Genomic DNA, 23,110 nt, shown 5'->3' with positions numbered 1-23,110 from the left:
TTTTAGGGGGGCAGGCTGTGGGCATTCTAGGCACCACCAAAATTTCTACAAACCCGCCGCCCTGTTGTCCACTGCACTCCTTGGTTCCCTCCAGCTGCTACCTCTCTAGAGACTTTTTTCTACCCCATCTCACCTTCTCTTCTCTTCTCTCTCTTTCCCCACTCCCCTTTGTTTTCTATGGGACCTGGCCCCATAGTTCTATGTTGTGCAATATCTTGTTTAACTTTCCAAATCAGCTGGGGCCTGGAGAATATTTCCAGGTGGTTGTCCCCTACTTAGATTGTAGTGATCTCTGGTGTGTCCTCATGGGGAACCAGTTCCCTAAAAGGAGCCAGGAGCTGGTCCCAGTGCATCCCCCATCTGTTGTGCACAGAGAAAATTGCCTCCAGGCCAAGGCCCAGCTGCAAACCCCTGGCTGAATTACAGGCTGCCTTGGAAGCCCACTGCACAATGCTGTGCCCACAAATTCATATCGCCAGCCACAGGTGTACTTCCATATCATCTAAGTAAGAGACCTGGGGAAGGAAGCAGACAGGGTTAAATCTTGTGGTGCTTATTGGCCTCCCCTCAGGCAGGGGATTTATCGGCCCTTCTGCCAGTTGGTGTTGGCAGTAACAAGGGTTGGGTTCAATGTCTAGGGGAGGAGAGCAGCAGAGACGGAGGAGGAGAGAGAGTCGCAAGAGAGGAAGCAGCTGGACGGAAGCAATGCATGCAGAATGCAAACCGACCAGCTGAGGGTCACACAGGAGTCCTGAAAAGACCATAGCTGCGGGTCCCATGGTGTAATGGTCAGCCCTCCGGATTCTGAATCCAACCATCTGAGTTCAAATGCCAGTGGGACCTCCTGGTGCTGTGTTGGTTTGCTGCAAAGCCTTGGCGCTCAATGTGTTTGACTTCCTTGCTCTAAAGTGAGTTTTTTTCCTCCCTGCTGGGTCACTGATGCCCACTGGAGCTAGGGCTTTGGTCCGGCTGGTTCAACAGGCTGGCTGCAATAGGTTGGGGCCCTAGAATTTAACAGTCTGGCAAGAGATTCCTGCTGGTTGACCTGATGATTGTGTTTCTTGCTGCTTCACCTGATGCCCACAAGTTTGGTCCTTGTACCTGCAGCTGCCACGCGCTTCCTCTTGCCCACATGGCACTTAAGGGAAGCAGTCCCAGGGCCAGGCTTAATAGTCAGGGAAAGGCAGGAGGGAGGCGGTCCCAGGCTGGAGCGTAGCACACCTTTCCTCCTCTGGGCCCTAGAGCAGAGGCAGCTCTTGCTGACAGCTCTAAGGGAACACTTCAATGCCACAGAGCAACCAAGGGCAGGGGAAGGGGAGGGCCATGCCCATGCGTGAATTCAGAGAGTAATTGATATCCACTCTCCATACACATTGATAAAATTTGAGCAGATACTATGTTGCTGAATATGATAAATTTGATAGACTATTAAAGAGCACATCTTTATATAAATGATACCTAGGAATTGCTGATATCAATATCAACTGACAATTTCCCTGTATAAGCAGAAATCCATAGAAATATCAATATTTGGCCTTACAGGAACTATGAGGCTTCCCTCCACCACAGAAAAAGGAGAAATGTTGTCATGTTTTACATAAATTTTCATCTTATAGATAATTTATATGTTTCTCACTGTTCTGAGTTCCATGGGACATGGGGAAGCTCTAGGAGATGGCTCCCCTTGGGATCATGGATTACATGGATCCAAAGGCTGGGGGAAGCCAGGCCCAACCTGCAGCCCAGAATACCAATTCCAAGAAGCTCCCTCCTATAGAGAACTCAATTGAAGGGTGTCATAAATATAAAGGGAAGGGTAAACCCCTTTAAAATCCCTCCTGGCCAGAGAAAAAAAAATCCTCTCACCTGTAAAGGGTTAAGAAGCTAAAGGTAACCTCACTGGCACCTGACCAAAATGACCAATGAGGAGACAAGATACTTTCAAAAGCTGGGAGGAGGGAGAGAAACAAGGGGTCTGTGTGTCTGTCTATATGCTGGTTTCTTCCAGGGATAGACCAGGAATGGAGTCTTAGAACTTTTAGTAAGTAATCTAGCTAGGTATGTGTTAATTATGATTTCTTTAAATGACTGAGAAGAGAATTGTGCTGAATAGAATAACTATTTCTGTCTGTGTATCTTTTTTGTAACTTAAGGTTTTGCCTAGAGGGGTTCTCTATGCTTTGAATCTAATTACCCTGTAAGGTATCTACCATCCTGATTTTACAGAGGTGATTTTTATTTACTTCTATTTCTATTAAAAGTCTTCTTGTAAGAAAACTGAATGCTTTTTCATTGTTCTCAGATCCAAGGGTTTGGGTCTGTGGTCACCTATGCAAATTGGTGAGGCTTTTTATCCAACATTTCCCAGGAAAGGGGGGGTGCAAGTGTTGGGAGGATTGTTCATTGTTCTTAAGATCCAAGGGTCTGGGTCTGTAGTCACCTAGGCAAATTGGTGAGGCTTTTTACCAAACCTTGTCCAGGAAGTGGGGTGCAAGGTTTTGGGAAGTATTTTGGGGGGAAGGACGCGTCCAAACAGCTCTTCCCCAGTAACCAGTATTTGTTTGCTGGTGGTAGCGGCCAATCCAAGGACAAAGGGTGGAATATTTTGTACCTTGGGGAAGTTTTGACCTAAGCTGGTAAAGATAAGCTCAGGAGGTTTTTCATGCAGGTCCCCACATCTGTACCCTAGAGGCTACGAGGTGCAGCTGGATGCCCTGATCGTCGGAGCCCTGGGCACTTGGGACCCCTGCAACGAGCGTGTGCTGCGGATCTGCGGGATCGGTAGATGCTACGCACGGATCATGCGGCGCCTCATGGTCTCGGACACCATCCGATGGTCCAGGGACATCTATATGGAGCACATCACCGGCCACCGACAGTACCAGGAGGAGTGAGCCGGTACGACATTGTGCACACACTGTGGGAAGGAGACTGAGAGGCCTTCCCCATCGGACCATATGAACTGGAACCGCAAACCCACTGAACATTAAACCCCACCAAATGAGGGTAGACCCATCCCCACCCCTGTATTCACTCACTATACCCAGCATACTGAACATAGCCGTTGTGTGGATAACTTACCCCGTATCTCGATGTCTGTACTCTGACTGGTTAAACTTTTCCCCCAGTTGGGGAGATTGCAGATTATTATGTGATCCTTGCTCCACCAGCTCCTAAATCGAATTTTGCACCCCTTGATAATCTGTACCTTATCCCTTGACAACCAGAAACTTCTATGCTTGAACTCTGTACCATTCCTTATTTCAACATTACCTTAATAAAATTATTAAATCTGTTCTTATCAGTTTAATATCTGAATATGATAAATTAGATAGACTATTAAAGAGCACATCTTTATATAAATGATACCTAGGAATTGCTGATATCAATATCAACTGACAATTTCCCTGTATAAGCAGAAATCCATAGAAATATCAATATTTGGCCTTACAGGAACTATGAGGCTTCCCTCCACCACAAAAAAAGGAGAAATGTTGTCATGTTCTACATAAATTTTTGTCTTATAAATAACTTACATGTTTCTCACGGTTCTGAGTTCCATGGGACATGGGGAAGCTCTGGGAGATGGCTCCCCTTGGGATCATGGATTACATGGATCCAAAGGCTGGGGGAAGCCAGGCCCAACCTGCAGCCCAGAATACCAATTCCTAGAAGCTCCCTCCTATAGAGAACTCAATTGAAGGGTCATGAAGAAACTGGATGTTAGGTAATTTTGGCTGAGTGCTTAATGCGATAGATCAGAAATTCATTGGGGTGTCCCCACACAGGTGGAAATGCTGCTGACTATGAAACTTCCTGCCTCTTGTGTTTTTAATGCTGTAATATTAGTGGCCAAACATACTAGTCACAAACATCCTCTCTCTCTCTCTCTCTCACACACACACACTTTTCAAGCAAATCCTTGCAAGAGGTCAAAAGTGCTCTCTGGATCTCACTGCTCTGCTTGAGAGAATCCAAACACAAGCTGAACTTGTCAGGCATAGGTCAGGGCTGGCAGGGAGTCAGGTGTGGGATGGTTTCAATTACACAGACAAGCACTAGTGAGAAAGTTCCAGAATGTGTGGGAGTGTAAAGCTGGTTGGTCAATGTTACACTGCCCTCCCAGCTGACGTTGTCTGTCTACGAGAGGTGCAAAAGTCATCTCTAATATGGCATATTCTGCTGAACATGAGAGGGACCTTCATTTATGCTCCATGAGGTTTGATCTCTGTTTTGTGCATTGTGCTTGTGAATGAAAATTGTAGACTACCATATGCAAGAAAACATGCATCAGCACATGGGATTGCCCCATCCACCGACAAAGAAATGCCACTGAGTTGAAGGTAATGACATTCCTCTGTACAAGATAGGGACTGGCTACAGAGCTTGCTTACACACACACCAGATGCATTCAGCATTAGATCTTTTAATGCTCTACCAGGAGATCATTTAAATGAGGTATTTTACACTTGTGGCTGATTAATGGGATGCTAAACTCTAGTATACTAAAGGGTGCATTGCAGGGCCTCTAGGCTATTTGCCTATCATCCTGCTCTGGCTTCTGTCCAAAACCCCGGCAGAGCAGTGAGACACGCATTTGTAGATTCCCACTCACAGCCCAGTCAGATCGTAGGTTCTATAGCCTGGAGAGTTTGTTTTCTTCATTCAGGGGTCTCTCGTCTCCCTGCGTAGCCAGCAGTAATGTCTGATGTTCCTAACACACACGCCCCCCTCTCTAGTCAGAGGAGACCTCACTAGAAGTGTGGAGAATAGTTGCCCACCTGGAGCAGGGGCAGTTGTTGTGATATGATCTAGCTGAATGATAAAAGGATTAGAAAACACAACTTGTAGGGATAGACTAAAGGAGCTCAATCTATTTAGCTTAAGACAGAGAAGGTTAAGGGGTGACTTGATCCCAATCTATAAATACCTAATTGGGGAACAAATATTTAATACTGGGCTCCTCAATCTAGCAGAGAAAGGTTTAACATGATCCAATGGCTGGAAGTTGAAGCGAGACCAATTCAGACTGGAGATAAGGTGTAAATTTTTTAACCATGAGAGTAACTAGCCATTGGAACAACTTACCAAGGGTCGTGGTGGATTCTCTATTACTGACCATTCTTGAATTGAGATGGCATGTTTTGCTAAAAGATCTGCTTGAAGAGTTATTCTGGGAATGTTCAATGGCCAGTGTTATACAGGAGGTCAGACTACATTATTATAACTGTCTCTTCTGGTCTTGGAACCTAGGATGCTCTGACGGTGCTGCCCATGGGAGCCAGCTGAGGTCACTCAATCAGGGTGAACTGCAAACAAAACGGGGCAGACAAACCCCAAAGGCTAGTGGATATTCCAACACTTAGATTTACCCAGCCAGCCCAAAACAGCTTCTATAGCACCTCCCTGGTTACTCAGAAGTCCAAATAATGCAGGTCCCTTAAAGTACTCAGCCTCCGGCCTCCGTCCAAACACACATGTCAAACATAGGATGATAAATTTTGAAAATCTTATTTCATCATATCAAAGAAAAGGTTCTCCTGACCCCAAAGGACCAAGCCCCAGACCCAGGTCAAATAATAACTTAGATCTTACCCCAAATACACCCTTACAGTCAATTCTTATTAACTAAACTAAAATTTATTAAAAAAGAAAAGAGAGAGTGTTGGTTAAAAGATCAATATACAGACAGACTTGAATTCAATTCTTGAGGTTCAGCTACATAGCAGAGATGAGCTTGTAGTTGCCAAAAATCCTTTTAGAAATAGTCCAGAGGTTACAGTCCAATGTCCATATTCAGGGTGACTCCAGTCAGTGACTGGGGATCTCAATCCTTATGGTTTAAGGTTTCCCCTTCTTGAAACCCAAAGCAGATCTGAGATGAAGAAGGACTGTGTCCCAAGATTTTTATACATTTCTTGCAGCCTTTTGGCCTGAGAAAACAATAGGCTTAACTTTCCTTCTTCCAGACATCCTGGCAATTAGCACAGGATAATTTATCCATTAAACAGTTCAGATACAGATTATCACAACCTTCAAAGAGACATGTTAACAATAATACTATGTCACTCAAGTGTCTTCCTAAATGTTAATATTCCTTTTTTGATCTTTGAATCAAAGCTATGGCAATAGACAAAACTTGTTTGCCTACATCACAGGACCTGAACAAACATCTACCCTTCTATCTCTAACAATGCCGGCTGTTTTTCAAAGCTCTATTCATTTACATCTCTTCCTAACCAGTCTCTCATATTGCAGCTGAGATAATAAATGTTCTGAATAAGTATGGAAGCAGATAATACAAAGATAAACTTTGGGGGTCGATACAGACATGGAAGAGAACATTTGCACACCAAAGTAAAGATGGGCTTAAAAAGGGAAGTGATAGGCCTTGGATGTCCTGCTCACATTGTGCACAAGTATACTGAATTACAGGGGATACTCTCCTGTTTTTGGATATTTTTGGATATTTTCATATATTCACTGTTTGTGTGGAAAGATAGGGGAGGGATAGCTCAGTGGTTTGAGCATTGGCCTGCTAACCCAGGGTTGTGAGTTCAATCCTTGAGGGGGCCATTTAGGGATCTGGGGCAAAAATTGGGGATTGGTCCTGCTTTGAGCAGGGGTTTGGACTAGATGACCTCCTGAGGTCCCTTCCAACCCTGATATTCTATGATAAATACTGCAAAGTTTTTATGAGTATGTGGGACAAGAATATCGGAATATACTGGGATACATATCTGTTGGAAGATTATTACAACAAAAAGTAATATGGCCTGAAAATTCTTAGCATGCATAGAGGACAACTTTCTGATTCATAAAGTTGGGGAAACAACCAGGGGGTTATCCATTTTAGATCTGTTTTTGACCAACAGGGGTAAATGAGTTGGGAACGTGAAGGTGGTTGGGAACGTGGGAGGGAAGTGATCATGATCTGATAGAATTCAAGATCCTGTGGAAAGGAGGACATGAGAACAGCAAAACAAGAGCACTGGACTTCCGACAGTTGGATTTCAATCAACTCAGAGAACTAGTAGGCAAAGTCATCTGAAAATTTGATCCGTATGCTCTATTCCTACATCGAGGTAATTAATGAAGATGTTAAACAACATCAGACCAAGAAGAGGAGGTTCGACTAAATGACTTTTGTGGTCTATCACTCTATGACCACCTCCACTCACATTTTCCTATGTCTTTCTAGAAAACACAGGAGACCTCCATCGGTTATCTAATTAATAGATTGTTATGGGAAAGGCTCCTTTGCAGAGGAGCATTGGAAAAAAGTCAAACCACGAGCCTGGGGCTGCTGTGACGGGCATTGGCAAGGCGGTTGCTTGGACTGCAATTGCTGCAACACACGCGCTTGTGGTTTGCTGGGTGTGTCTGTGCACAGAGACCCTGCTAGTGCAATCTCTGTAGGTCTTGCAGGAAATGGAGAGTTCCTCTCCTTTCACCTTCCTTTAATTGTCATAGATGAAAAATGGAGAAGTTAGAACAAAACTCCCAGAGAGCAGCAATGTGGCTAATCTGGCCAAGGCCCTGTGAGTATATAGGCCTGTTTGTTAGCCTGAGATAGAATTTTGTGTTTCATTTTTGATACTCTTATATCCTTGCTAATATGTGTGAAGAAAGAACAAAGACACTGTAGGTTGCTTCTGCCCAGCCGGATCGGTTTGTTAGTATAATGGAAAAGTTAAGGGATAGACCCAAAGTGTTACTAGGTATGGTGGGAGTGTAATATACACTGGAAGGCTGCCTGGCTCCTCTCTCAAGCCAAGGTCAAGCAACCAGTTGGGAGGGGCAAAGAGTGGGATGGGGGAGGCAGAAGACACACTAAAAAAGCCAAAGAAAAGCCTGGTGTTGACCAGTACACAACCTCACTTCTTACCCCTCCCATGGGTACAAAAGAGGTGGTACCGAGCCCCCAGACTCATGACCAGGAGCGTGCACTGCAGGTATATTTGGGCCTGCTAAGAGGAAGGGGGAAAGGGACACATATAAAGGCTCTGCGGTGTCAGAGCTGTGAACAGAACACTGGGAAACAGACTCTGATGGCATGTGAAGCTATGGATATTCTTGCTTGAAACTAACCCCAATAAACATCACATTGCTGGCACTTTGGATTTCTGGTGCCTTGATTTCTGCCTAAGTGAGAGGAACCAGGGGAGGGAGTGAAGGGAAAGCCCCCTAAGAGACACCTGCTGAGTAAAGAGGATATTCAGGATCCAGCACCCAGTGGCGCCTGGCTGAATGTGTCTCCTCTCTCCACAGCTTGGTTGATCTTTTCAGGAAATGGAGAAGACTGCCTTTGCCTAGCTGTACATTGCTTGCAAAAGAAACAGGTCTTTTTGGTGACACGTGTTGAAAGGAGGCATCAGACACATGTGGAGACAAGAAAAATGTCCCCATAACTGAATTTGCATCGGTGGATGTTGAAGCCACAACACAGACTGCTAAGCACTATATGACCATGGCTGGTGTCAGAAGAGTCTCTATCAAAAACTTTTCCCACCAGCAGGAGCCTCTCTGTGCACAGAATTACTGGTAGCTTGAGGCCTGCAGGCAGTGGAGAACTCTATTTTGTCTCTTTTGTGGTGAACTCTTTGAGAGTTTGTGGAGAACTCTTTGTCTCTTTTGTGGTGAACATCTACAGTGGCTATTAAAAAGCCTCTAGACAGTAGTCTTTGGGAAGAGCTGGCTGAAGAGCCTTCCTACGAACCAGGAGAGGCTGGCTTGTCCTGCCAGTTCTTCCTTGCTGAGCCTACTGTCTCTGTTGGCTCCTTTTTTGTATCTCTTTTCATAAAAAGAAAAGATCTGCCAGCACAATCCTTCTAAGTGCTTGTTCAAGACAGAGAGAGCCTTCCTTGTGGCTAAGTCTTGGTGTAATAGGGCGTGTCTCACCACTGACGCGCCTCCTCTTGGGCATCCTGGGAATTATATGGGCTGCTCCAACAAGCCTTCTCCTGATCGGCTCTTCCAATAAGTCCTTTCCTGGTTGCCTGGGTTCTGCTCAGCCTCTCCAAGGCTGCCTTATCCTTTCTCCTTCCTGTGTGGGGCAGCTGCCCCACCACACTTGGAAAGTGGCAAATGATATGTCTGGGGCTGATGGAAAGGTTACCATGACTCAGAGCTGAGCTGAAGCTGCTATGACTGAAACACAGATCACTAACCATTATATGATCACAGGTTTCAGAGTAACAGCCGTGTTAGTCTGTATTCGCAAAAAGAAAAGGAGTACTTGTGGCACCTTAGAGACTAACCAATTTATTTGAGCATAAGCTTTCGTGAGCTACAGCTCACTTCATCGGATGCATACTGTGGAAAATACAGAAGATGTTTTTATACACACAGACCATGAAAAAATGGGTGTTTATCACTACAAAAGGTTTTCTCTCCCCCCATCCCACTTTCCTGCTGGTAATAGCTTATCTAAAGTGATCACTCTCCTTACAATGTGTATGATAATCAAGGTGGGCCATTTCCAGCACAAATCCAGGTTTTCTCCCCCACCCAACCCACTCTCCTGTTGGTAATAGCTTATCTAAAGTTATCTCTGTATTCGCAAAAAGAAAAGGAGGACTTGTGGCACCTTAGAGACTAACCAATTTATTTGAGCATAAGCTTTCGTGAGCTACAGAATGCATCCGATGAAGTGAGCTGTAGCTCACGAAAGCTTATGCTCAAATAAATTTGTTAGTCTCTAAGGTGCCACAAGTCCTCTTTTTCTTTTTATAGACATTAGTGTAACCTAAATTTTCCCTCTGCTAGCAAGAACGAACTGAATTTTCTGGAAAGTGAGATGACAATGAATTTGGGAAATTCAATCACTATGTATGTGGGTGGATGTTTTGTGCTCACATCTCTGTGCACAAAATAACATACGAAGGCAATGTCCTACACTACAGAATTATGTCAACCTAACCGTTATTATATGACTTGTGTGTGTGTGCACAAATGCGCATCCTCAGCCACTTGTGGTTGCTGGAAGATCCAGCTACACGGGGGTTGTTTTGCACTCTGTGGGGTGAGGATTCAGCTGGGAGAAGGGGCAGACTAGGGGAGTTTTTCTTTGATTTACAGGGACTTCGTCAGCAGGAGGCTGTATGTCTCATGCTGTGGATGACAGTGGGCTCTGAGCTGGGGTAGCACCAGCAGGGGGTCAGTGTGGGAGAATGAAATTACAAAACCTTTCCCTGTGCTGGAGGAAAAGCCTCTCATCTATCCCCTAAACTCCCCACCATGAAACTCTCCACCCCTGGCTAAGGCTGCGATTCTGTCACAGAGGCTGGGCAAGTCACAGATTCTGTGACTTTCCTCAACCTCCGTGCATTCTGCAGCTGCACCACCCGGCGCAGCTGACTCCCAGGCTGCCCGATCAGCTGGCCCTGGGGCCAGCAGCTAGAGCACTCTGAAGCTGGAGAGGCTCCAGGGCCAGCCACACCGGCCACTGTTCGGGCAGCCCTGGCAGCTGGCCCTTGGGCAGCGCCAAAGCAGCAGTCGATGCAGCTGGCCCTGGGGAGTGCCTGATTAGTCGCCCCTGGGGTGGCCCTGGGAAGCACCCGAGCAGCAGCCAGTGCAGCTGGGTGGTGCAGGGTCTCGGGAGCTGACCCAGGGCCAGCCAGACAGGCCACTGCTCGAGCAGCCTCGGGCACCTGGCCCTGGGGAGAGCTCAAGCAGCAGGAAAATGTGAGTGTTCAAATTAATGTCAAGCATCCCCATTCAGTGGAACTCCTGAACGTACTGGAAAGGGATACATATACGTTTCCATTTAAAAAAAGGCTTCTAAATGGGGTACTTGGATGTAGACAAAGGATGATTTGAGCTGCAGTCAAACACTCTACCACTGAGCTATACCCCCATGACAATTGCATAAGCAAGTCAGTGATCTTAAGGATTTTGAAGGACAGGCCCTGCTCAGAGAGCTCCTCTTCCACTCCCAGACCACAGTGGTTTAATAAGGGGGTTCGATTAAGCTTTATAGATGCATGTAGACACCCCAGTCTGCACCCCCACGGAGACAGCTTCTCCCACTGACATAGCTACCGCCTCTCCGGGGGGTGGATAAACTACACGGAGGGGACAGCTTTCGCCCATCCCCTTAGAGCATCTTCATTAACGAGCCGCAGCAGTGCAGAGGCATTCGTGCGTCTGTGCCACGGCAGCATTTTGAATGTCGACTTGCCTCAGAGGAAGACCAGACTGGCTCCATTTGGCACCTCGGATGGCAAGACACCCACACTGACTGCTGTACGGTTGTGTAAGTGTGGCCATGGCTGAGCCGCAAGAATTCCTGCCCGTTTCCCTTCTGGCTGGAGCATGAGGAGAGTGTAGAATCATAGAAGAGCAGGGTTGGAAGGGACCTCAGGAGGCCATCTAGTCCAACCCCCTGCTCAAAGCGTGTTTGTGGTTAATGCCATTGCTGTAGATTGTCCATTCCCTGCCATGAGAATTCAGACGGTCCCTGTCCCCAACATACCCCCAGCACCTCTGTGATTCCAATAGCAGGTTTTCTCTGGGGCACTGAGATTTTTGGGGGAGTTGGTGGCTTCTTTCCTCACCCTGGAGGAAACTCAGCTTTTTATTCCATCCTTGATGATTCATGGAATAACAACAGCAGCATGAATGACTCACTGTCAGGGATGAAGTTGGCCACATCCCCTCTGGCTGACCATTGCCATTGCAGGAGAGAAGGTTTCAATGGAATTCAATGCCCTGGCACAGACAAGAGAGACAGAAAAATTGTGCTGTTCACAGATCTGTGCAAAGGAAATTGTTCCTCTGTGTGAAAATGAGGAGGGAAAAGAAAAGCCCACACGTTGGCACCTAAGGCATAAGGGAACCCTATAGGATTAGAGTATGATAAGTTCTCAAGCAGCACGTTTCTTACTTTTCCCATCTGCCAATTTTGATGACCATCAATGGAAATATTTTGCCATCGGGTTGTGTGTTTACGGAGAAATTGACATTTGCCAACAAATATGTAATTCTTGGAAGCCAGCAGTTCATGAGTTTAGAAGGACCCATTTGCTCTCACCAGTCCCTGTGCTAGGCCTGTGCTCTCCATGCTGCCCACTTCCCATGTTGCCGGGACCCTTCCCTGATCTCCCCCAAGACCACTTCCCCCTACCCCGAACTCTGGGATGGGGGGAAAAAGCTGAGTTCACTCCAGATTGAGGGGAAAAAAGGACCCTCAGAATCTCAGGGAAAACCCAACCCCTGCTATTGGGATCACAGAGGTGCTGGGGATTTGAGTAGGAAAGGGGCTGTCTGAATTGTCAAGGTGGGGAATGAATAACAATCTACAACTAGATCCACCTCATTAACCACCGACACAGGCTAATCATGCTGCAGATAGACAGGAAACGGGGAGGGATCCTTTGCTGTACAGCCATAGAAACAGTGACCCAATTGCATCCGTAGATCCTAGATACACGTGGAGCTTCCCACACCACTTCTGCCACCAGGGTCAGGTGTTGAGCTGCTCAGAGCACCCCCCCACCACCATGACCTTCCAGCAGGGGGTGGCAGCACCCCCCCCACCCAATGCAGGGGAGAGGAATGAGTGTCTCTCTGCACCCTGAGTTCAGGGCACACACATTGAATCTAGCCCTGCTGCAAAGTGACCCCTATGAACCAGCAACCTCCAGGAGAGCACAATTGGCCCTGAGAGTGGTGAATGGGGATCCCATGAAGCTTATAGGCCACTGGAGGCTCTGGAAACAGAAGGGCTCTGACTGTAACACCTAGCACCCATAGCCTGTCTGGGGTTGTAGCTCCGTGGTAAATCACATGTTTTGCCTGTATAAGGCCTTTGGTTCAGTCTCTGGGTTGTCCATGTTCTCTTTTTGCCCTGTTGCTTTGTTTATGCCCAGCGGGGACGTGGCCCAGGAGTCTCCCTGCACGAGTTTCAATCATGAGCAGTGAGGGACACAAGTGCCAACCACATGGAAGGTCTGGGGACGAGTTTCTGCTCCTAAATCACCTGGGTGCTTTGAAGAGTCCCACCCACTGGGCAGCTTGATGAGGAAGAGAAGGGAGAATCCTCCAGGACTGAAGGGAAGAGTCCCATCAGCACATACTGAGGGGCAAGGAAATGGAGGGAAAGTCACTGCCAAGGGAGGAGAGAAGTCAGTGATTTACACGAGACAGGGGACACTGTCTCTTTTAGGGGACGGGAGGCGAGGGCAGCTTGTTTGGGATGATGCTGATGATGAATAGAAAAAAATGCTGCGGTCAATGAAAAACGAGAGAGGAGAAGGGCAGCTCCGCAGAGGGCCATGGGAGCTCATACATCCCAGTTCATAAGAATACAACATAAGAACAACCACACTGGGTCAGACCAAAGGTCCACCTAGTCCAGTATCCTGTCTGCCGACAGTGGCCAATGCCAGGTGCCCCAGAGGGAATGAACAGAACAGATAATCATCAAGTGATCCATCCCATCACCCATTTCCAGCTTCTGGCAAACAGAGGCTAGGGACACCATCCCTGCCCATCCTGGCTAATAGCCATTGATGGACCTAACCTCCATGAATTTAGCTAGTTCTTTTAAAAACCTGTTATTTTTCTTGGCCTTCACGACATCCTCTGGCAATGAGTTCCACAGGTTGACTGCGTGTTGTCTGAAGAAATACTTCCTTTGATTTGTTTTAAGTCTGCTGCCTATTCATTTCATTTGGTGGCCCCTAGTTATTGTGTCATAAGGAGTAAATTACACTTCCTTATCTACTTACTCCACACCAGTCATGATTTTATAGACTTCTATCATACCCCCTGTGATAAATAAGTGTGTGTGTGTGGGGGGGTTATTGCTCCCTTTGATGCACACCCAGCCAACCAGTTTGCTGTAAAATCCCTCCGGTTAGCTGTTCTTTACTCGCTTTACCTGTAAAGGGTTAAGAAGTCCCCCGGTGAAGAAGAAAAAGTGGGCACCTGACCAAAAGAGCCAGTGGGAAGGTAGAACTTTTCAAAATGGGGAAAGAAACCTTCCCTTTGTCTGTTGTTCTCCGGGCTGCAGGGACATGGAGCAGCAATGCTGTAAGCAGGGTTGCTGTGTAAGATTTGAACCTGGTATGACAAATTATTTTCCATACCTAGCAGGACTCATTGGGATAGTGAATGTTTAGGTACACACGATCAGGTTATTTCTTTATTTTGGCTTGTGGATCTCCTCCGTGCAAACCCCAGATGCTTTTGTTTGCTGGTAACCTTTAAGTTGAACCCTCAAGAAGCTATTTTGGGTGCTTAATTTTGGAATTGCTCTTTTAAAATCTAGCAAAAGCCTAAGTTCCAGGTGTATTTTCTTTCCTTTTTTTTTTAAGATCAGGATTGGATTTTTGGTGTCCTAAGATGTTTGTGCACATTTTGTTTAATTAGCTGGTGGCAACCACTAATTTCCTTTGTTTCCTTTCTCAGCTCTTCCCCGGAGAGGGGGTGAAAGGCTCGAGGGTACCCCACAGGGAGGAATTCCCAAGTGCTCCTTCCTAGGTCTGAAGGAGTTGGGTTTTTTTGCATTTAGGTGGTGGCAGAGTTTACCAAGCCAAGGTCAGAGAAGAGTTGTAACCTTGGGAGTTTAATACAAGCCTGGAGTGGCCAGTATTTATTTTTAAAGTCCTTGCGGGCCCCCACCTGCCTGCATGCAGAGCAGCAATGTGGGGATTCAGCCTTGACATGGTGGCAGAGCGGTGGGAACATTTTGAACCAGAAGCACAGATCTCAGGATTTTGAAAGGACACATTTTTCCTTTTGGCTGCTTGAAAGCCAGGGAGTTCCCCCCCTTCTTTTCTTTTCTTTTGTGCCAGAGGGGGAACAGGCATGCCAAAGGATTAGCCTGCAAAGCCAGGGAGTCCAAGAAGTAGATTTTTTGTTCTTTTCCAGCTTCGTGGCAACAAAATAGTTAGGTTAGAGTAGGGCAGCCTGTGCATGATGTTGAGGTCAGGCACCAAAACCCTAGAGCACCCAGTCTTCCCAAAGCGGCACGCCACGGAGAAGACAGACCCAGATCAAGCCCAGACATCCAGCTCCATGAGAGCAATGCAGGAAAGGGATGGGGGACCAGGAATTTCCCAGGAGGGAAGAGTCAACCCTCCCCCAACCGAGATCCAGATGCCAGGATGGAGGGATTCCCTTAACCCAGACCGAGTTCTAACTGCAGAAGAGAGGGATTTCTTCCTACAGATGAAGCACGTGGACTTGGAAGCGGAGGAGAGGAGACAGGTGAAGTGCTTGGAGGCAGAAGTAGAGGAGAGGAGAGAGGTGAAGCACTTGGAAGTGGAGCTGAAGCACTTAGAGCTGGAGAAGACTAAGCTGGATCAATCAGGTAGCCCTAACAATGCTTCTCCAGGTACCGCTCCCCGTTCCAAGAAATTTCCCACCTACAAGGTAGGCGATGATACAGAGGCCTTCTTAGAAAATTTTGAAAGGGCCTGCCTTGGGTACAACACCCCTATAGACCAGTATATTGTGGAGCTGAGGCCGGAGCTCAATAGACCCTTAGCAGAGGTGGCAGCTGAAATGCCTAAAGAACACATGAACGAGTACAAACCTTTTAAACAAAAGACCAGAATCAGGATGGGGCTAACACCCGAGCAGGCCCGTCGGTGGTTCAGAGCCCTAAGGTGGAAACCGGACGTGGCATTTCCCCGACATGCCGACCACATTGTGAAACATTGGGGTGCCTGGATATCAGGAGCAAATGTTGAGTCTCTGGAGGATCTGTCTCTCCTAATGCAAATGGAGCAGTTCCTAGAGGGTGTTCCTGAGGAAATAGAACGGTACATCCTGGACAGAAAGCCCCAAACTGTAACCGGGGTGGGGGAGATCGGAACCAAATGGGTGGAGGTGGTGGAGAAGAAGAAAGCTAGTAGAAGTTGGAGTGGATACCAGAAGGGGCAACCAGAGTTAAAATCCCACCATCGGGGTCAGCCCAAAGCCCCACCTCACAAAGGAGGAGCCCTCCACACAGCCAGGGAGACCCCAGATGCCCTCTTGTCCCACCACCCTACTCTCCAACTATCCACCTCGCCCTAACCCACAGTCAGCTGGGTGATGCTTAAATGTAATGTAATGGGGCATGTGAAGGCTAACTGCCCCAAGAACACCAGCTGACTGCAACTCATCACCCCGAGGTCCCACCAAGAGCCTTCAGGCCCAGATGTCTCGCAGATACCCCCAGAGCGAAGGGAAACTGTGAGCGTGGGTGGGAGGAAGATTATCGTGTGGAGAGACACTGGAGCACAGGTGTCAGCTCTCCACCAATCACTGGTGGACCCCAAAATCATTAACTCAGAGACCCAAGTGATGGTGCAACCCTTTAATAACCCTTTATTTTAACTTGCCTACAGCTCGGTTGCTTGTCCAGTACAAGGGCTGGTCAGGAATATGGATTTTTGCGGTCTATGATGATGATCCCATTCCCATGCTGCTGGGAGAAGACTTAGCCAACCATGTGAGGCTAACAAAAAGGGTGGGGATGGTCATCCACAGCCAGGCTGAACAGGCCTCCACAGCTAACTCCATTCCTGAGCCTCCTACAGGAATCCAGCCAGAGCTGTTAAAACCAGACCCCAGACCAGAGTCTATGGCAGCAGTTGTAGATCCAGTTCCTGGAACCCAGCCAGAACCAGGCCAAGAATTGTAACTACCAGAGCAGTCAGCACCAGAGCGTGAGCTTGCAAACCCACCACAGTCAGGGGAGCCAGCACCAAAGGGCAGCACAGAGCCTGCACCTGCAGATTAACCGGTGCAAGAGGCTCAACTGGAGCCTGAAATGCAACCTAGTGCACCAGCGAAGAGCAGTTCACAATCGATGGAGACACCCCCATCACCTGCATCGCTTCCAGTGGGACCACGCCCAAGTCCACAACCCAGCGAGGAACTACTGTCTCCAGCATCAAGGGAGCAGTTCAAGGCTAAGCAGGAAGTGGATGACAAAATCAAGGGAGCTTGGATGGCCAAATGCAGTTCAGTGGACTGAAAAGTGTCAGAAAGCCTTTAACCAGCTTAAGGCAGCCCTTACGTCTGACCCTGTCTTGAGGGCCCCGGACTTAAACCAACCATTTGTCATAACCACAGATGTGTCTGAGCATCATTTTTCGCCTTCCTCTGCAGCCTGGGTCACGGGTCACTTGCTGGAGGATTCTCTGCACCTTGAAGTCTTTAAACCACAATTTGAGGACTTCAATAGCTCAGACATAGGTGAGACATTTATTGCAGGAGGGGGTGGGTGAGATTCTGTTGCCTGCATTGTGCAGGAGGTCAGACGAGATGATCATAATGGTCCCTTCTGACCTTAATATCTATGAGTCTATCTATGAGGAGCAGTTTTAATGCAGGAAGGACCAGATCAACAATTCCATCCTGTCGTGTTCCTCACCAAAAAACTTTCTGAGAAGGAAACCACTGGTCAGTCTCAGAAACAGAATGCTATGCCATTGTGTATGCTCTGGAGAAGCTATGCCCACACATTTGGGGACAGCAGTTCCACCTGCAGACTGACCATAGAATCATAGAATATCACAGTTGGAAGGGACCTCAGGAGGTCACCTAGTCCAACTCCCTGCTCAAAGCAGGACCAGTCCCCAATTTTTGCCCCAGATCCCTAAATGGCCCCCTCAAGGATTGAACTCACAACCCTGGGTTTAGCAGGCTAATGCTCAAACCACTGAGCTATCCCTCCCCCTGCCCCCCCCCCAAAAAAATTTCGGCCCCCAAAAGCTTAAATCTAAGAGTCCAATCATGCAACTACCTATCCGCATGATGGACATGTCATGTCAGGCATCTCACTGGGGCCAGTTCTCATCTCACATAAAGCAGGAGTGACTCCACTTAAATCACTGGAGTTGCACTGCCATGAAACTGGTGAGAGGATACCAACAGGACTAACTCATGAGTAAAATTACTTGTGGGTAAGTGGTTGCAAGACTGGGCCCTAATTGGAGAAAGGGGCAGAGGTGGGAGGTTATAGAAACTGTGAACGGCTTCCTCTCCTGTTCTCCTCAGCTATGTTCATGTGGTTTGTTTTTTAGAATCATAGAACCATAGAATCATAGAATATCAGGGTTGGAAGGGACCTAAGGTCATCTAGTCCAACCCCCTGCTCAAAGCAGGACCAATCCCCAATTAAATCATCCCAGCCAGGGCTTTGTCAAGCCTGACCTTAAAAATATCTAAGGAAGGAGATTCCACCACCTCCCTAGGTAACGCATTCCAGTGTTTCACCACCCTCCTAGTGAAAAAGCTTTTCCTAATATCCAACCTAAACCTCCCCCACTGCAACTTGAGACCATTACTCCTTGTTCTGTCATCCGCTACCACTGAGAACAGTGTAGATCCATCCTCTTTGGAACCCCCTTTCAGGTAGTTGAAAGCAGCTATCAAATCCCCCCTCATTCTCCTCTTCCGTAGACTAAACAATCCCAGTTCCCTCAGCCTCTCCTCATAAGTCATGTGTTCCAGCCCCCTAATCATTTTTGTTGCCCTCCGCTGGACTCTTTCCAAGTTTTCCACATGCTTCTTGTAGTGTGGGCCCAAAACTGGACACAGTACTCCAGATGAGGCCTCACCAATGTCGAATAGAGGGGAACGATCACGTCCCTCGATCTGCTGGCAATACCCCTGCTTATACATCCCAAAATGCCATTAGCCTCCTTGGCAACAAGGGCACACTGTTGACTCATATCCAGCTTCTCATCCACTGTTACCCCTAGGTCCTTTTCCGCAGAACTGCTGCCTAGCCATTCGGTCCCTAGTCTGTAGCTGTGCTTTGGGTTCTTTCGTCCTAAGTGCAGGACTCTGCACTTGTCCTTGTTGAACCTCATCAGATTTCTTTTGGCCCAATCCTCCAATTTGTCTAGGTCCCTCTGTATCCTATCCCTACCCTCCAGCATATCTACCTCTCCTCCCAGTTTAGTGTCCACTGCAAATTGCTGAGGGTGCAATCCACACCATCCTCCAGATCATTTATGAAGATATTGAACAAAACCAGACCAAGGACCGACCCTTGGGGCACTCCACTTGATACCGCCTGCCAACTAGACATGGAGCCATTGATCACTACCCGTTGAGCCCGACAATCTAGCCAACTTTCTATCCACCTTATAGACATCTATTTGCCTTTGTAACCCTTGGCCATTTTTCTGGCCATGCTGCACTGAGGTAGCTTCACACTATCAAAGAGACTAACTAAAAACTCCTTTGGTGGAGTTTAGCTCTGGAAGACTTTAATTTTGAAATATAACACATTTCAGTCGCAGTGGCATCGCTAGGTGGCGTGAACAGGGGCAGCGGGCAGAGGAAAAGGTGCCCCCCACTTGTACTCACCGGGCGGTGATCAGGGTCCTCGGTGGCACTGAAGGCCCCTGCTGTCGAAATGCCGCTGAGGAGCCGGAGCACGTGAAGCTCCCCACACTGTCCCCCTGGCTACACGCCTGTTCGGGAGCCTCTAACAAAGTGGCTGATGCACTCGGGAGCCTCTAACAAAGTGGCTGATGCACTCTCCCGGGAAGATTTCCCAGGATCAGCCAGGTAAAAATGTCCCCGCATTCCAAGTCATTGTAGTCCTTGAAATGTAAAAAGTACTGTTTAGTTCATCATGTAATTATTAGTAAAATTAGAGATGTATGTATCTTATTAACTCTGTTTCGTAAACCTCCAGGAAGAAATCCCAGCTGGTGTGGACCTGACCTGAACCAGGCTGGCCAGCACTGTCTGTGATGGGGCAGAGGGTTTGATAAAAAAAGGGGGGGAATAGATCCCTTTGATGGACACACAGACAGCCAATTAGCTGAAAAATCCCTCTTGGTAGCTGTTCTCTACTTGCTTGACCTGTAAAGGGTTAAAAAGTCCCACAGGTAAAGGGAAAAAAGGTGGGCACCTGACCTGAAGAGCCAATAGGAAGGCTAGAAGTTTTCAAAATGGGGAAAGAAACTTTCCCTTTGTCTGTTGTTCTCTGGAGAAGGAGACAGAGCAGAAATGCTGTGTAAGGCTTGAACCAGGTATGAAAATTCATCAGATCATACCTAGAATTACTTATTTGGAAACCCCCCCCACCGCAAATATGTAAGTAAATCAGGGATGCTTAGCTAGACGTGATCAGATTTATTTTCTTTATTTTGGCTTGTGGATCTCCTCTGTGCTAACCCCAGATGCATTTGTTTGCTTGTAACTTTTAAGCTGAACCCCCAAGAAAGCTATTTGGGGTGCTAAATTTTTGTAATTGTTTCTTTTAAGATCTAGCAAAAAGCTTAAGTTCCAGATTCATAGATACTAAGGTCAGAAGGGACCATTATGATCATCTAGTCTGACCTCCTGCACAATGCAGGCCACAGAATCTCACCCACCCGCTCCTGCGGAAAACCTCTCACCTATGTCTGAGCTATTGAAGTCCTCAAATCATCGTTTAAAGACTTCAAGGAGCAGAGAATCCTCCAGAAAGTGACCCATGCCCCATGCTACAGAGGAAGGCGAAAAACCTCCAGGACCTCTTCCAATCTGCCCTGGAGGAAAATTCCTTCCCGACCCCAAATATGACTATCAGCTAAACCCTGAGCATATGGGCAAGATTCACCAGCCAGATACTACAGAAAATTCTTTCCTGGGTAACTCAGATCCCACCCCATCTAACATCCCATCACAGGCCATTAGGCCTATTTACCATGAATATTTAAAGATCAATTAATTACCAAAATCATGTTATCCCATCATACCATCTCCTCCATAAACTTATCGAGTTTAATCTTAAAGCCAGATAGTTTAATCTTAAAGCCAAATCTTTTGCCCCCACTGCTTCCCTTGGAAGGCTATTCCAAAACTTCACTCCTCTGATGGTTAGAAACCTTCATCTAATTTCAAGACTAAACTTCCCAATGACCAGTTTATATCCATTTGTTCTCGTGTCCACATTGGTACTGAGCTGAAATAATTCCTCTCCCTCTCCGGTATTTATCCCTCTGATATATTTATAGAGAGCAACCATATCTCCCCTCAACCTCATTTTGGTTAGGCTAAACAAGCCAAGCTCCTTGAGTCTCCTTTCATAAGACAAGTTTTCCATTCCTCGGATCATCCTAGTAGCCCTTCTCTGTACTTGTTCCAGTTTGAATTCATCCCTCTTAAACATGGGAGACCAGAACGGCACACAGTATTCCAGGGGAGGTCTCACCAGTGCCTTGTATAACGGTACTAAAACCTCCTTATCTCCACTGGAAATAACTCGCCTGATGCATCCCAAGACCGCATTAGCTTTTTTCACGGCCATATCACATTGGTGGCTCATAGTCATCCTATGATCAGCCAATACTCCAAGGTCCTTCTCCTCCTCCGTTACTTCTAATTGATGCGTCCCCAGCTTATAACTAAAATTCTTGTTATTAATCCCTGAATGCATGACCTTACACTTCTCACTATTCAATTTCATGCTATTACTATTACTCCAGTTTACAAGGTCATCCAGATCTTCCTGTAGGATATCCTGGTCCTTCTCTAAATTGGCAATACCTCCCAGCTTTGTGTCATCTGCAAACTTTATTAGCACACTCCCACTTTTTGTGCCGAGGTCAGTAATAAAAAGATTAAATAAGATGGGTCCCAAAACTGATCCTTGAGGAACTCCACTGGTAACCTCCCTCCAGCCTGAGAGTTCACCTTTCAGTAGGACCCGTTGTAGTCTCCCCTTTAACCAATTCCTTATCCACCTTTCAATTTTCATATTGATCCCCATCTTTTCCAATTTAACTAATAATTCCCCATGTGGCACCGTATCAAACGCCTTACGAAATCTAGGTAAATTAGATCCACTGTGTTTCCTTTGCCTAAAAAATCTGTTACTTTCTCAAAGAAGGAGATCGGGTTGGTTTGGGATGTTCAACCTTCTGTAAAACCATGTTGTATTTTGTCCCCTTTACCACTGACTTCAATGTCCTTAACTACTTTCTCCTTCAAAATTTTTTCCAAGACCTTGCATACTACAGATGTCAAACTAACAGGCCTGTAGTTACCTGGATCACTTTTTTTCCCTTTCTTAAAAATAGGAACTATGTTAGCAATTCCCCAATCATACAGTACAACCCCTGAGTTTACAGATTCATTAAAAATTCTTGCTAATGGACTTGCAATTTCATGTGCCAATTCCTTTAATATTCTTGGAGGAAGATTATCTGGGCCCCCCGATTTAGACCCATTAAGCCGTTTGAGTTTCGCTTCTACCTCAGATATGGTAATATCTACCTCCATAGCCTCATTCCCATTTGTCATGCTACCATTATCCCTAAGATCCTCTTTAGCCTCATTAAAGACTGAGGCAAGTATTTGTTGAGATTGGGCCATGCGTAGATTATCCTTGATCTCCACTCCATCCTCAGTGCTTAGCGGTCCCACTTCTTTTTTCTTTGTTTTCTTCTTATTTATATGGTTATAGAACCTTTTACTATTGGTTTTAATTCCCTTTGCAAGGTCCAACTCTACTTGACTTTTAGCCTGTCTCACTTTATCCCTACATGTTCTGACGTCAATAATGTAGCTTTCCTTCCTGATCCCTCCCTTCTTTCAATCCCTGTATGCTTTCTGCTTTTTCTTAATCACCTCTCTGAGATGCTAGCTCATCCAGCTTGGTCTACAACTCCTGCCTATGAATTTTTTCCCCTTTCTTGGGATGCTGGCTTCCGATAGCTTCTGCAGCTTTGATTTAAAGTAATCCCAGGCCTCCTCTGCCTTTAGATCCATAAATTCTTCAGTCCAATCCACTTCCCTAACTAATTTCCTTAATTTTTGAAAGTCAGCCCTTTTGAAATTAAAAACCCTAGTTGCAGATTTATTTTTGTTAATCCTTCCGTTCAGTTTGAACTGAATTAGCTCATGATCACTTGAACCAAGATTGTCCCCGACAACCATTTCTTCTATGAGGTCCTCACTACTCACCAAAACCAAATCTAAAATGGCATCCCCTCTAGTTGGTTCAGCAACTACTTGATGAAGGAATCCATCAGCTATCGCATCTAGGAAAATCTGAGCCCGATTATTATTCCTAGCACTCGTCCTCCAGTCTATATCTGGGAAGTTAAAGTCTCCCATGATCATGCAGCTTCCATTAGTATTTACTTTATTAAAAACATTA

At 46.5% G+C, this 23,110-nt stretch overlaps 1 protein-coding gene across 2 annotated transcripts in view; it reads left to right on the top strand.

The window, feature by feature from the left end:
• Positions 1-3,297, top strand: part of LOC144258252 (uncharacterized) — a 38,796-nt gene extending 35,499 nt beyond the window's left edge. The window contains exon 6 of one of the 2 annotated variants that reach the window (XM_077806677.1): positions 2,690-3,297. In XM_077806677.1, coding sequence (XP_077662803.1) covers positions 2,690-2,718 — 29 coding nt within the window. In that variant the 3' untranslated portion in view covers positions 2,719-3,297. Of the gene's footprint in view, positions 1-2,668 lie in introns of both variants that reach the window. The other variant, XM_077806676.1, reaches the window with a different exon arrangement.
• Positions 3,298-23,110: the final 19,813 nt, after the last annotated feature.

The sequence above is a fragment of the Eretmochelys imbricata genome, chromosome 28, assembly GCF_965152235.1.
Source record: "Eretmochelys imbricata isolate rEreImb1 chromosome 28, rEreImb1.hap1, whole genome shotgun sequence".
NCBI classification, from domain to species: domain Eukaryota; kingdom Metazoa; phylum Chordata; order Testudines; family Cheloniidae; genus Eretmochelys; species Eretmochelys imbricata.
This window is presented reverse-complemented; position numbering and strand designations above follow the sequence as displayed.